This window comes from Eretmochelys imbricata, chromosome 1 (assembly GCF_965152235.1).
Source record: "Eretmochelys imbricata isolate rEreImb1 chromosome 1, rEreImb1.hap1, whole genome shotgun sequence".
Lineage (NCBI taxonomy): Eukaryota > Metazoa > Chordata > Testudines > Cheloniidae > Eretmochelys > Eretmochelys imbricata.
The window spans coordinates 12,866,695-12,879,401 of NC_135572.1; the positions used below are offsets into that span (position 1 = coordinate 12,866,695).

Here is a 12,707-nt window from a genome sequence, read left to right on the forward strand (position 1 = left end):
GGCAGAAGGGGCATTGGCAGAGGTCACCCCATTGCCAGTGAGAAGGTTTTTGTCATGACAGGACCCAGAAAAAGGAGGGGGGATTAAACCGTGGGGAGAAGGAAATGATAACTAGATAAATTAATTTAAAAGACGAAGACCTAGATCCCCTAACCAGATGAACTCATCTCCAATGTGCACAGCATCTGATAGAGAAACCCAGTCTACGCACAGCACTTCCCCGCTGAGCAGCTGAAAGCCCTTCATATTCAGTCATTAATTCTAGCTACTGCCTCTGTAATGAGGTACCTGTTAATATAATGACTGCTGTCGTACAGGTGGGGTAAACTGAGGCACAGACACTTTGTCCAAGGCGACACAGTAAGTCAGTGGCAGAGGGAAGACCGAATCCAGCCGTACTAATGCCTAAGCCCCTGCTCGAACCAGCAGGCCCCAGTAGTCACTATTGAGGTACAATATAAAAAGCAAGACCGGCATTGTCTCCAGGTTTAATGTTCTGGGTGTGAACTTGGATTCTCCACAGACCTTGTAATGACACTGAAAATCCCTCTGGCTGAAAAACAACGGAACAAATGAGGCGCTTCAGACGTACGTCTGGGTGGGATTCAGTTATTTGTTAGCCAGCAGATGATTTGTTCCTTATGGGGCTCTGCGGGCTACATTCTGCCCCGATGACTCTCCCGCGCTGCTGAGTGTGACTCCACCATGTGGACAGCAGTTCATGGCCATTGGCAAGAGGCGGCCGTTGAGATGAAAGAGATGATTTTCTTTCCTGCCCTCTCAGGATTGTTGGGCCCATCCCCCCTCCTTTCTGCACATTCCCGGAAACCCCAAAGTGGATGCAGCAGCAGCTTAAGGCAGGATCCTCCGTGTTTATGTAGCTCAGCCCGAGGCTTGGTCCGCACACAGAATTTGCAATTTAGCTAGACTGGTGCCAGACCCAGTGTGGCCACTCTTCTGCCAGCTGGTGCCATTCTGGGTTCTCACTGACAACGTTGGCACTGAGTCCTTGGCACCGACAGGGTGGGTGGTGGGGAGCAGGGTGGCTTTTGCACCTTTGCAATATTCTCTCTTTGGACTGGCAGGGTCACTCTAGCTCACGGATGTCTGAGCCCCTCCCCCCTTGAGTCAGCCAACCTGGGCCGGCCGCGGTCGTGCCCTGGGTCTTTATCGCAGTATAGATATACCTGAACCTCCCTGAGCCTCAGTTGTCCTTCCGTAAAATGGGGATACAATACCGCTTCCCTGTCCCCACCTTCTGTCTGTCTTCTCTATTGTAAGCTCTTTGGGGCAGGGACTATGGCCCAGATCCTCAAAGGTATTTGGGCACCCATTGAAATCAAAGGGAATTAGGTGCCTAAGTGGCTTTGAGGATCTAGACCTGTCTGACTATGTGTGTGTACAGCACCTAGCGTAATGAGCCACTGACTGTGCTTGAGGCCTCTAGGTACAAATGTCATAGAAGAAGAAGAAGAATAGTAAAATAGGTGCCATTCATGGAATTTAGTGTTGGGTTTAGATTTCGTACCCCCAATCCCACCCCGTTCTGTTTGGCTCCAGCGTGCTGGTTCTAGTCTATTTCTAGCTGAAGTGGAGAACAGAATCTGGCAGATGATTAGATTCTGGAACGCTCTGAAAGGCTGGCCCACAGCAGCGCCAATGTCAGCAAACAGATCTGGTAGAAGAATACGGTTTCCATGCACTGATCCAAAACACACTGCCTCCAGGACGATTACAAAGGCAAAGGCCTTTGACATAAATAGTCCGGGTACATCAAGAAGCTTCCAGGGCTGCGCCCAGTGAAACCAGCTCCAGGAAAGTAAAGATCCCTTCACTGGACACATTTTACCTGCCAACCTTCAGTCAGCAGCTGCCATGCCCCTGACTCTGTTTGGAATGGCCTCTGCTCTGAGTGAGGCATTCAGCCACTGGCAGCATGTTAGAGGCAGGAGAAAAGCTGATTTTGTTTCAGAAACAGGAGACCTGGGGCGGGGTCCTGGCTCTGCCACAGACTCACTGGGTTTGGGGAAGGGATAGCTCAGTGGTTTGAGCATTGGCCTGCTAAACCCAGGGTTGTGAGTTCAATCCTTGAGGGGGCCATTTAGGGATCTGGGGCAAAAATTGGGGATTGGTCCTGCTTTAAGCAGCGGGTTGGACTAGATAATCTCCTGAGGTCCCTTCCAACCCTGATATTCTATGATTCTATGCAGTGGATTTTCCCTTTTACAAAATCTGGCCCTTTGTCTCTCTGTGCCTCAGTTTCCCCTATCCGTCCAATAAGGACAATAACCCTGAGCCTACTGCACATGGGGCCAGATTCGTCCCTGGGGAGCTCTTCCCTGGTGGAACTCGATTGACTCTGGCTCGTTGGGCATTTAGAACAGATTCCACCTGGGGATCCTTCTGCCAGCTGTTCTGGGCGACCCCTCTGAGCTTGTCTGCTGTGCATTCTAGCGCCTGGCTGAAGGACACGGTCGACCCTGTGATCGTGTCGCTCGATCAGAGGATTGCAGCCCTGACTGGCTTGAACATTCGGCCACCGTATGCGGAGTACCTACAGGTGGTGAATTATGGCATAGGTGGACACTATGAGCCTCATTTTGACCATGCCACAGTGAGTAACAAAGCCCGTGAGACTGGATCACAATGGGTCATCTTCACACAGGGCCTGAGCCAATGATCACTGAAGTCTACGGGAGGCCTCCCATTGGCGTCTGTTGGCACCGTGCCATGCAGCAGTGTCCTGTGTTTCAGTACCGCCCCAGGGCTGTGGTGCTGATCAGTCTATTTCCTGGGGTGTGTCAGGGCTGATTCCCCACTCCGGCACTTCATGGGGGTCCGCAAGGATTCTAAACATTAACACTGCCACTGCAGCCTGGTATTAAACTCCCACGGTTACAGCTTCTCTCTGACCTTGGATGGGTAGATGCTGCCACCACCCAAGTTCAAAAACCCCTTTGAGAGTCCAGGAAGGTGCACTTGGGAATTCCTCCCTGTGGGGCACCCTCAAGCCCTTTCAGCCCCCCTCCGGGGAAGAGCTGAGGAAGAAAACAAAGGAAATCAGCTGTTGCCACCAGGTAATTAAACAACATATGCACAAACCTCTTAGGACACAAAAATTCAATCCTGTTCTTAAAAAAGGTAAATTTTATTAAGAACAAAAAAAAGAAAGAAAATACATCTGGAAACTCAGACTATTGCTAGATTTAAAGAACCCACTTACAAAAATTAAGGATCAAGAATAACCTTCTTGAGGTCCAGCTTAAAGGTTACAAGCAAAACAAAAGCATTTGGAGTTAGCACAGAGGAGTCCACAAGCCATAAAGAAATAAACAGAGATAAACCTATTCTCGTCTTCCTAGACATTTCCTGATCTACTTACATATCTGGGGTTTTAAATGAATACTTTCTAGGTATGATCTGATGATTTTTCATACCTGGTCCAAAGTTTTTACAGCATCACTGCTCCGGACAACAACACAGACAGACAAAAGGGAAGTTTTTTCCTCAACTTTAAAAAGTTCTGGCCTTCCCATTGGCTCTTTTGGCCAGGTGCCCACTCCCTTTCTTTTACCTGTGCAAGCAGTCAGACTTTTTAACCCTTTACAGGTAAAGCAAGTAGAGAACAGCTACGAAGAGGGATTTTATAGCTAACTGGCTGACTGGGTCCATAAAAGGGAGCTATTCCCCACCCCTTTTTCATTTATCACAGGATTCTTTCGCATGATCCTTTCCACCTGACTTAAAAAATACTTCCTTTCTGGAACCCCAAGGGCTGCTGTCTCCCTGGGACAGAGAAGATGGCCAAAGATGGGGTTAAAAAAAAATCAGTGTTTTTAAATGGAAACATTTTACAGGAAAATCTCCCGGTTTTGGCTTGGGATAGTTCAATGAAAACACAAAACATTTCCACGGGACATTTTGAAATAATGAAAAAAGTTCACATTTCCAGTGAAAACTTATTGGCATTTTAAAGCCAGTTCTACACATATTATACCATAAGCTGAGTTCTGCTCTCCCTTGCACCTGTTTACACCTGGGTGACACCTGATTTCAGTAGAGTGACTCCTGATTAGCGTGAGTGTAACTTAGATCAGAATCTGCCCAGTGTTCATTGCTTCCATCCTGGTAAAGATTTGCAGGCCTTGATGTAAGGGGTGGTAAATATGGCAGAATTCAGTGCATATGCTTCGAATAGCAGTCATGTTTAGGAATCTGCTACAAGATTATTTGCTTACTGGCCCTGAGGTGGCAGATGCAAATTGGCATAGGTGACCTTGTCCATTGGCCTTTCCTGTTGTTAATTTCTAATTTCTGTCTCAACATTGCAGGCAACTGGGCACAGTGGATCTTATTAAGGTAGATCGGGCTTTTGGCCTGAACTGCTTCCTTTGAGCGCAGGGCCATGTCCCATAGCACTGGTAACATTAAGCTCTGTTATGAATAGTGCAGCAGTGCTGGGTCCGTGAATGAACAACTGTTCTCTTTTGATGCAGTCAAGAAAGAGCCCCCTTTACAGAATGAAGTCGGGTAACAGACTGGCCACAGTCATGATCTATGTGAGTATTCCCTGCCAGCTGGGGCCTGGGCAGGCTTTTGTTTCTTGGTGAGTGTGAAGGGTGATTAAAAGATGTCTAGGGATATCATTCGAAGGGAGCCTCGATCACGCTAAGCTGAATTGCAGCCTGCAACCAAGTCAGGCAATGAGATGTGTTGTGGGCTAGTGGTTAGAGCAGGGAGCCTCCTGGTTTCTATTCCCAGCTGCAGGGGTTGGACTAGGAGCGAATGTGCTCTATACAAGCTCTGTCCGCAACCCCAGACCAGCTGGATGTTTCTGATTAAAAGGATCAACAGGGAAAGAGTTAAGAATGTTTCAGGGTGTCAGTAGGGTTCAGGGTCAACACCCAATTGAGATGGATTAAGGCACCCAACACTTCTCTGAGCTCTGGGTTACAGCCCCCCCATCATGTCACAGGCAGGAGGTTTTCTTCCCATTACTAGGGCTAGACATATGGTTTCAAATGAAAGCTCAGATTCTACAGAACCTCGGCACAGCGTTGGTACAATGAGCCAGTCAGTAGCTAGCACCAGCCTAGCTCTTCCCTTGTGGGTGTTCATTATGTGCACCGTGGCATGAGTTAGCTCAGGTAGGACATTCCAGGCAGTGTTAAAAAAATACAGAGAAGTCTGTGAGAGAAGCCAACAAATTGGCTTCAAGGCAGCATTGGCAGCTCAAGGGAGCAAGGTGATAAAAGACAAGAACAGACAAGCAGGGAGGGGCAGAATTGTGCAGGGCCTTGAAGGCCGTGTGATCTCAAGCCAATCAAAGCGTCGCTCTGTGCCTCAGTTTCCCCACGTGCAAAGCAGCCTCCTCGGTAAAGCGCCCCCTGTGAAAGAGGCTTTGCAAACACACAGTGTTACACTGAGTGCTGCCCTTGTTTTCCAGCTGAGCTCAGTAGAAGCCGGAGGATCCACTGCCTTTATCTATGCAAACCTCAGTGTGCCTGTGGTCAAGGTGAGTGGGAGTTTTTTCCAGCAAGATCTCCAGAAATATAGTCTCTCCAGCACAGCTGGGAAGGGACAGCCACCCCACGAGGTACCTGGACCATTAACTCCAGTCTTCCATTTCCTCATCTGTTCCATGAGTAACACCTCCCAAGTGGAAACCTCTCCCAGGGGCCGTGGTGGAAGCTCCCTCTCTGGGGACATTCACTGTTAGACCACAGAACCCGCTAGTCAGTGCTCAGCTGGCCATGAAGCTGCTCTGGCTGGACAACAGGAACCGTGGTCACGTCTCAGGGCTGGAATGTGCCAAACAGGCTGTTCCCAGGGGACAGGCGCCAGCTCCTTGTGTGTCCCCATTACGCACGGAGCTGGGTGCAGCTTTGGCTTGTGCAAATGTTTGGCATCCTGCAAAGTGTGTTTGAGTTTGGCTAAGTCTCCCTCCCCCCCAAACACACAGGGACGCTCTCTCCAAACACCCGTCCCATTCCAGGCAGGAGCCATGACAGTCCAGATCCAGATTTCTCTGGAGTTCGGGAGTGGCTGGATCTGGGGGTTTGGTTCAGCCCATTGCATAGCTAGGGGTGAGCTGCAAGGTTCCACTCTGGACCTGGTTTTTCCTGGAGATTTGGGGGAGAGGGGGGTTCAGGCTTGCACTCTGGAGGTGTTTGCTTGAACCTGGGCTGAGAAGCTGCAAACCAGGTGAGTTTCTCACAGTTTGGGGCTTGATTGGGCCTGATCCTCATTTCCACTGAGCCCCTTTTCCCCACTCCCGACAGTGCAAAGGGGCCTTCGGGGCCCATGTGTCAGTGAGCCACTGGCCCATTGCAAACCTTCTGCCTTGCTCAAAATACAACGCTTCACAGTCTGAGTCCAAAATTAGATTCACCTTGTAATGATTCCATCCCCTGTGGGAACAGGCACCACCCTCTTCCCATCACTGTCTTGTAGGGACAGTTCCCACTAAGTGTAACCTGTTGGGGAGGAAGCAGGATGAGGTCAATTCTGGAGGGACTCTGAACTGGGTAATCAGACATATTTTGGGGGGGAGAAGTGTGGTCTGAGCACAGGCCTGGCAGCCAGGATCTGGGGGGTCTAATTCCAGTGCTACCACCAGTGTCCTAGGGCTTTGGGCAAATCACTTAATCACAGAATCAGAGAAATGTCGGGCTGGAAGGGACCTTGAGAGGTCACCAAGTCCAGCCCCCTGCGCTAGACTAGACCATCCCTGACAGGTGTTTGTTCAGCCTTTTCCTTAAAAACATCCAGTGATGGGGATTTCACAGTCTCCCTTAGAATCCTAGTCCAGAGTCTAACTACTCGTAGAGACAGAAAGCTTTTCCTAATATCTAAGCCCCCTGCCTGGGGCTGAAGCCCTTGAATTTCAGCTTTGGCCCCCACACCTGGGGCAGTGCAGCTCGGGCTTTGGCCCCCCACTCCTGGGGTCCTGTAGTGATTGTTGCTGTCAGAAGGGGGTCGTGGTGCAATGAAGTTTGAGAACCCCGGACATAAATCTCCGTTGTTGCAGACTAAGCCCATTAGTTCTTGTCCTCCCTTCAGTGGACGTGGCGAACGATTGATCCCCGTCCTCTCTAGAACAGAGCTGAAGACGGTTATCAGATCCTCCGGTCAGTCTGCTTTACTCAACACTAAACATGCCCAGGTTTTCAACCTTTCCTCCTAGGTCAGGGTTTCTGAACCTTTGATCGTTTTTGTTGCTCTTCTCTGACTCTCTCCAACTTAGCCACATCTTTCCTAAAGTGTGGTGCCCAGACAGTACTCCAGCTGGGGGCTCACCAGTGTTGATTTCAGACGAATTTTCTAATTTGTCAAGGTCGTTTTGAATTCGAATCCTGTCCTCCGGCATGCTTGCAACCTTTCCCAGCTTGGCGTCACCTGCAAATTTTATACACGTACTTCATTATCCAAGTCATGAATGGAAATATTGAAATGTACTGCACCCAGGACTGACCCCTGCTGGACACACCCTAGATTTGTCCTTCCAGTTTGACAGTAATTATTGATAACTACTACCCAGGAAAGCTTATTCCCAAATAAATTTGTTTGTTAGTCTCTAAGGTGCCACAAGGACTCCTCGTTATCTTTGAATACAGACTTTCAACCACTTGTGCACCCACCTTCTAGTAATTTCATGTTGACCAAATTTCCCTAGTTTGCTTCTGAGAATGTCATGTGGAATTGTGTCAAAGGCCTTACTGAAATCAAGATATAGCATGTCTTCTGCTTGCCTTCTAGCCACCCGGCCAGTAACCCTGTCAAAGAGAAAATTAGGCTCATTTGGTGCGATTTGTTCTTGACAAATCTATGCTGGTTATTCATATAACCCTGTTATCCTCCAGGTGCTAACAAACTGATTGTTTACTAATTTGTTACAGTATCTTTCCAGGGATTGAAGTTAAGATGACTGTCTATAATTCCCCAGGGCCTCCTTGTTCCCCTTTTTAAAGATAGGAGCTAGGTTTGCCCTCCTCCAGTCCTTTGAAACCTCAGCCATCCTCCATGTGTTCTTGAAGACAATTGCTAATGGTTCTGAGATTGCTTCAGCTAGTTTAAGTACCTTAGGAAGAATTTCATCTGAATCGCATTTAATCTCTGCCTCACCTGTGAAAGGGAGATGATAATTCTTCCCTTCTAGGGCTGGTGTGTGGCTTAGGTAATGGTTAAATAATACATTGCCCTGCTGTTGCCTCTTTCACTACAGGATCTCAAAATCTTTTACAAGTTAAGCCTCGAAACGCCTAGGAAGTAGCATTATTATCACCATTTTACACATGGGGAAACTGAGGCACACCGAGGTTGATTTGCCCAAGAGCACAGGATGAGCACTGGGATTAGAACCCTCATATCCTGGCTCCTGGGCCTGTGCTCAGACCCAAATATGTCTGATTGCCCAATTCAGAGGGTGGTGCCTGTCCCCACAGGGGATGGAATCGTTACAAGGTGAATCTAATTTTGGACTCAGACTGTGAAGCGTTGTAATCTGAGCAATGCAGAAGATTTGCGGTGGCACCAGCGGCTCACTGATACATGGGCCTCCGAAAGCCCCTTTACACTGTCGGGAGTGGCCGAGCCAGGAACAGAAGCCAGGTTTCCTGACCCATGATTCAGTGCTGTAGCCACAAGACAGCTGTTGCCCCCATTGTGCTGTGGGGTCTCCTTCCCCAGGGAGTGCTAAGCAGCAGCGGCAGTTTGCAGCCTTTGCAAAGCAATTGTCTCGGACCCCTCCAGTTTAATGGGAAGGCTGGGAGCAGGCCGAATAACAAGTGTGTATATACAATAAACTGCTCCTCCATCAGCTTTTCTTCCTGAGCAATGAAACTAGCATGTACCCTGGGCACCTCATACACAGACAGGTCATTCCAGTGCATGGATGTGTGTGGGACAGCCGCCATGCTGGGGGACGGAACTGGGGAACGCCAGAGCTAAAAACACTACACCTCCCAAGAAGGGACTGCAACAGACTCCGTCTGCTGTGAATGAGCAGCGACAGAACCCGACTCGCTCACCAGTGGGCGCCGCGTGCTGCTGAGGGAGCCCCCTCCAGCCATCACGCATCTTGTCTCATTTCCAGAATGCAGCTCTGTTCTGGTGGAACCTTCACAGGAACGGAGCTGGGAACGGGGACACCCTCCACGCCGGCTGCCCGGTCCTCGCGGGAGACAAGTGGGGTAAGAGACGCCGGAGATCATCACAATGCACAGCCCGCTAGCCTCCCTGATCAGGTGTTCTGTTGTTTGAAACCCTGGTGTAGTGAAACCCGGAGAAAGGATGGCCTGACAGAGGGCAACAAGCTAGTCACTCTGTCTGCCCAGAATGGGCATGCTAGTACAGGCAGGAAGTAGGGATGAGATGGTGCTGCAATGCCAAAATAGCCACAGGACAGAGGGACCGGGCAGCAGATGAGAGACACCTTCGAAACACTAATAATCCTCTGCAGCAGGAGTTCCAAGCACTTTGCAAAAAATTATGTCTAGGTGCGGGATACTTAAATACCACTTCACCCCTTCTGAAATGCAGCCACCTCTGGGGTGAAGCCTGGCAGCTGTTTAACTGTTCACAGCAGTGCTGCATGACAGTTTAGGTCAGGAAGTGGAGAATACTGTATCTGACTGACACTATGGGGAGAATTTAGGGAACCACGGTGTAAGGTCCAGAAGTAGAATTTGGCCAGCACGCCCTGACGCTTGTGAAAAGTGACTCCAGACCTTTAACAGCCACAAGTGGTCAGGAGCTTAGTTTTCCATCTCCTCCAAATGCCAAAACCTCCAGGAAGACCATGTGCCTCTAGCACCAGAGCACCCCCTGCTGGATTGCCGCATCTCTGCTCTAGCTGTTTGTGGAGGTCTCCCGTGCATGTGTTAAGCCATCATGACCCTGCTTAGTTTCTGAGAGCTGAGAGGCTCACAACACACAGAGACCACATTAAAATAAACACAGCTGGGGAAACTGAGGTACCGCGGGGAGATGAAGGGACTCAGACACAGTGGGGAATCAGCCTTTCCTAGCTGCCTGTTTGGGTGGTGTCTAACAGGCAAATGTATATCACGTGCAAAAGTGGGATGGTTTAAATTACAAACAATCACAGAAATGACCTTTATGCCAGTTGGCAGCAATGTCTAGTGATTAGAACAGAGGGGCCAGGGAGTCAGGGCTCCTGGGGGTCTAGTCCCCGCTGTGTCTGAGTCCTTTCACGTCCCTGCTATACCTCAGTTTCCCCAGCTGCAGAGCTAATGCTGTTTGGGACAGAGGGGCTGTCTGAGGGTTCATGCATGGTTCATTCAGTGCTTGGCGAAGGCCCAATGGCACGTGCTAGGAAAGCACCGGGGGTTACTACTTCTCATCATGCTAGCCTGCTCTGCCCAGCCCTGGGACAGTTTCTGTTGCCATAATAATGAGAATCCTTCAAAAGGGGAGGGAGGCTTTAAAAATAAAGCTAGTCTGGGGTGTAAATAAAAGCTGAACTAGCTCCCTCCCCGTGAAGATGGCAGCCAGCCCAGAGTTTGGGGCCCGCGTCTTCCCAGCACCCCGGCCTGGAGCTTGCTCCGGCTTCAGTTCAGCCTGCTTTGCACCTTCCCTTAGTCTTGAGCGGTTTCTGACGGGGAGGATGGGCCGCGGCTGCCTGCGCTAGCAGCGGACTGGTGTCAGTGACCCAGAAGGTTCCTTCCCATCCTACGGGCCGTGCTTTCCGGTTAGGGAGCCGTCCTGCATTGTCGCAGGGAGGGAGCTCTAGCTCCGGCTCCACTTTCTACAGCCACCGAGCGCGTTGCCCGCCGGGTTCCCCAGCACCTGTGGCTGCAGCAGCTTGGCACTGCCCAGGGAGTGAGCACCACGCTGCCAGCTCCCTCCCAGAGCGATCCGGCTCGGTGTCTCTACGCAATGAGCAGCCCGGCTCGACGGACTGGGGCTCGCGCGGCTTGGGCGACCGCCCTAAGAATAGCCCCGCAGGCTGGAGCTCGGGCTCCGAAGCCCATCCGCCTCCCCAGACTGCAGAGCCCGAGCCACAACGGCTACGTGGCCATTTGTAGCCCGAGCCCGTGAGCCCCAGTCAGTTGCCCCAGGCTCCGGCAACGCACACTCTCCCTTTGCCCTTCGAGAACGCCTCCCACCTGAGGCTCTCCACGGGCTTTCCAAGCATTAGTGGCTTTACACTCAATCATCCCATCTCTGACAGTGGCCAGAGCTAACTGCAGGAGAAGAGGTAAGAAAGGCCTAGGAGGTGGGTGATGGCAGAATTACCAGCTCATCGGGGAGTTCTCCCTCTGGCCTCCTCAGTCAGTGGGTGGCTGACTCAGGAGTGTCTGTATCCCTTCCTGGCATCTCTGTTACTCTCTCCATTTTAGAACTTTAGGGAAACTGAGGCAGGGAGCACTTCACACCAGAATGTTCAGCCTCTATGGAGTCACCCAAATAAGTGGCCGGATTTTCAAACACAACTCAGACCGCTGGGGGTGGGGGCAGAGCCCTTGAATATCTGGCCCCGAGCAATTTGGGATGCTTGACTTGAGTCCGTGTCTGAGCCAGGACTAGGAACGAACCCCTGGCTCTTAGTCCTGACTGCTCCCTGCTCCCTGTATGCTGCAGGGCATGATCCCCCAGCAGCAGGCAGATGGGCTGAACGCCTGAGCTTCTCCTCCACCTCAGCCTCTGAGACTCTCATGTTGAACCCGTGCGGACACCCAGTGCCACCCTCTCTCAGTGTGCGTCACCCCCGTCTCTTACAGTGGCAAACAAATGGATCCACGAACACGGGCAGGAGTTCCGAAGGCAGTGCGGCCCTGACCCCAACGACTAAGGGCCGGAGCAGAGCGTGACCACTCCACCCAATCCAAAGGCATGGAAAGAGCTGCAGGATGGAAACTCACCACCATCAGAGCCAGAAGCAGGGACCACCTGGAAAAGCCAGCTGGTTGGCTGCAAGGGAATATGGCCTGCTGCCAAGGCACGTCTCAGCAAGGCTTCCTTTGCTGCATATTGAGTCTAAGGATCCAGGAGGGGCTGGGAGGGGGGAATGGAACAAAAGTCACAGTGGGAGGGGAGCAGGGCACTTGTAAGGAGAGAAAGAGGCAGCTGGATGCGCCGGGGCTGGCTCAGCTAGGGAACAAGAACAGCAGAAAGGGCGTGATGCCGTTCCTAGGAAGTTCCCATGGGCCAAGGGGGAGGAACTAGTCCGAGGGCCAGAGTCTGATTTCAGTTACACTGACCATGTTAAGTCTGGACTTATTCACTGACTTCAACCCTAGGTTGGCACCAGTGTCATTTGGAGCAGAGTTTGGTCTATCGGGGAAAATAAAGCAAAGGGAGACTGAATAGCCAGGGCAACCCCCTAACGGGGTGACTCTGGCCTGCACAGTATGCTGGAGGAATCAGTGTTGCATTGGGCGAGGGTAAGGCAGCAATACTCAATTAGATCTGGAGAATTTTATGACCCGAGGCGGGCCATTTGCGCAGAAGGCTGACAAAATTAAAAACAAAGAATAATTTCAGCTGCCAACAAATAAAGACCTTGACTGCAACACAAATATTAGTGTTTCTATCTTTTAACCAAGTCTACAAATCACCATTATTCCCTGTGTTTGTGGCAATCTCTACTGGGAGAGGTGAGATCGATGACTCTGGCAGGCTGGTGAGGAGTGGTTTGTAGGAGATCAGGGCAAGGCACGTGCACTGGTGAAGATGCTCATCTG

At 50.8% G+C, this 12,707-nt stretch overlaps 1 protein-coding gene across 1 annotated transcript in view; it reads left to right on the forward strand.

The window, feature by feature from the left end:
- Positions 1-11,815, forward strand: part of P4HA3 (prolyl 4-hydroxylase subunit alpha 3) — a 31,630-nt gene extending 19,815 nt beyond the window's left edge. The window contains exons 9-13 of the mRNA XM_077841746.1: positions 2,455-2,614; positions 4,497-4,559; positions 5,447-5,515; positions 9,095-9,191; positions 11,745-11,815. Coding sequence (XP_077697872.1) covers positions 2,455-2,614; positions 4,497-4,559; positions 5,447-5,515; positions 9,095-9,191; positions 11,745-11,815 — 460 coding nt within the window. The remainder of the gene's footprint in view (positions 1-2,454; positions 2,615-4,496; positions 4,560-5,446; positions 5,516-9,094; positions 9,192-11,744) is intronic.
- The last annotated feature ends 892 nt before the right edge of the window (positions 11,816-12,707 follow it).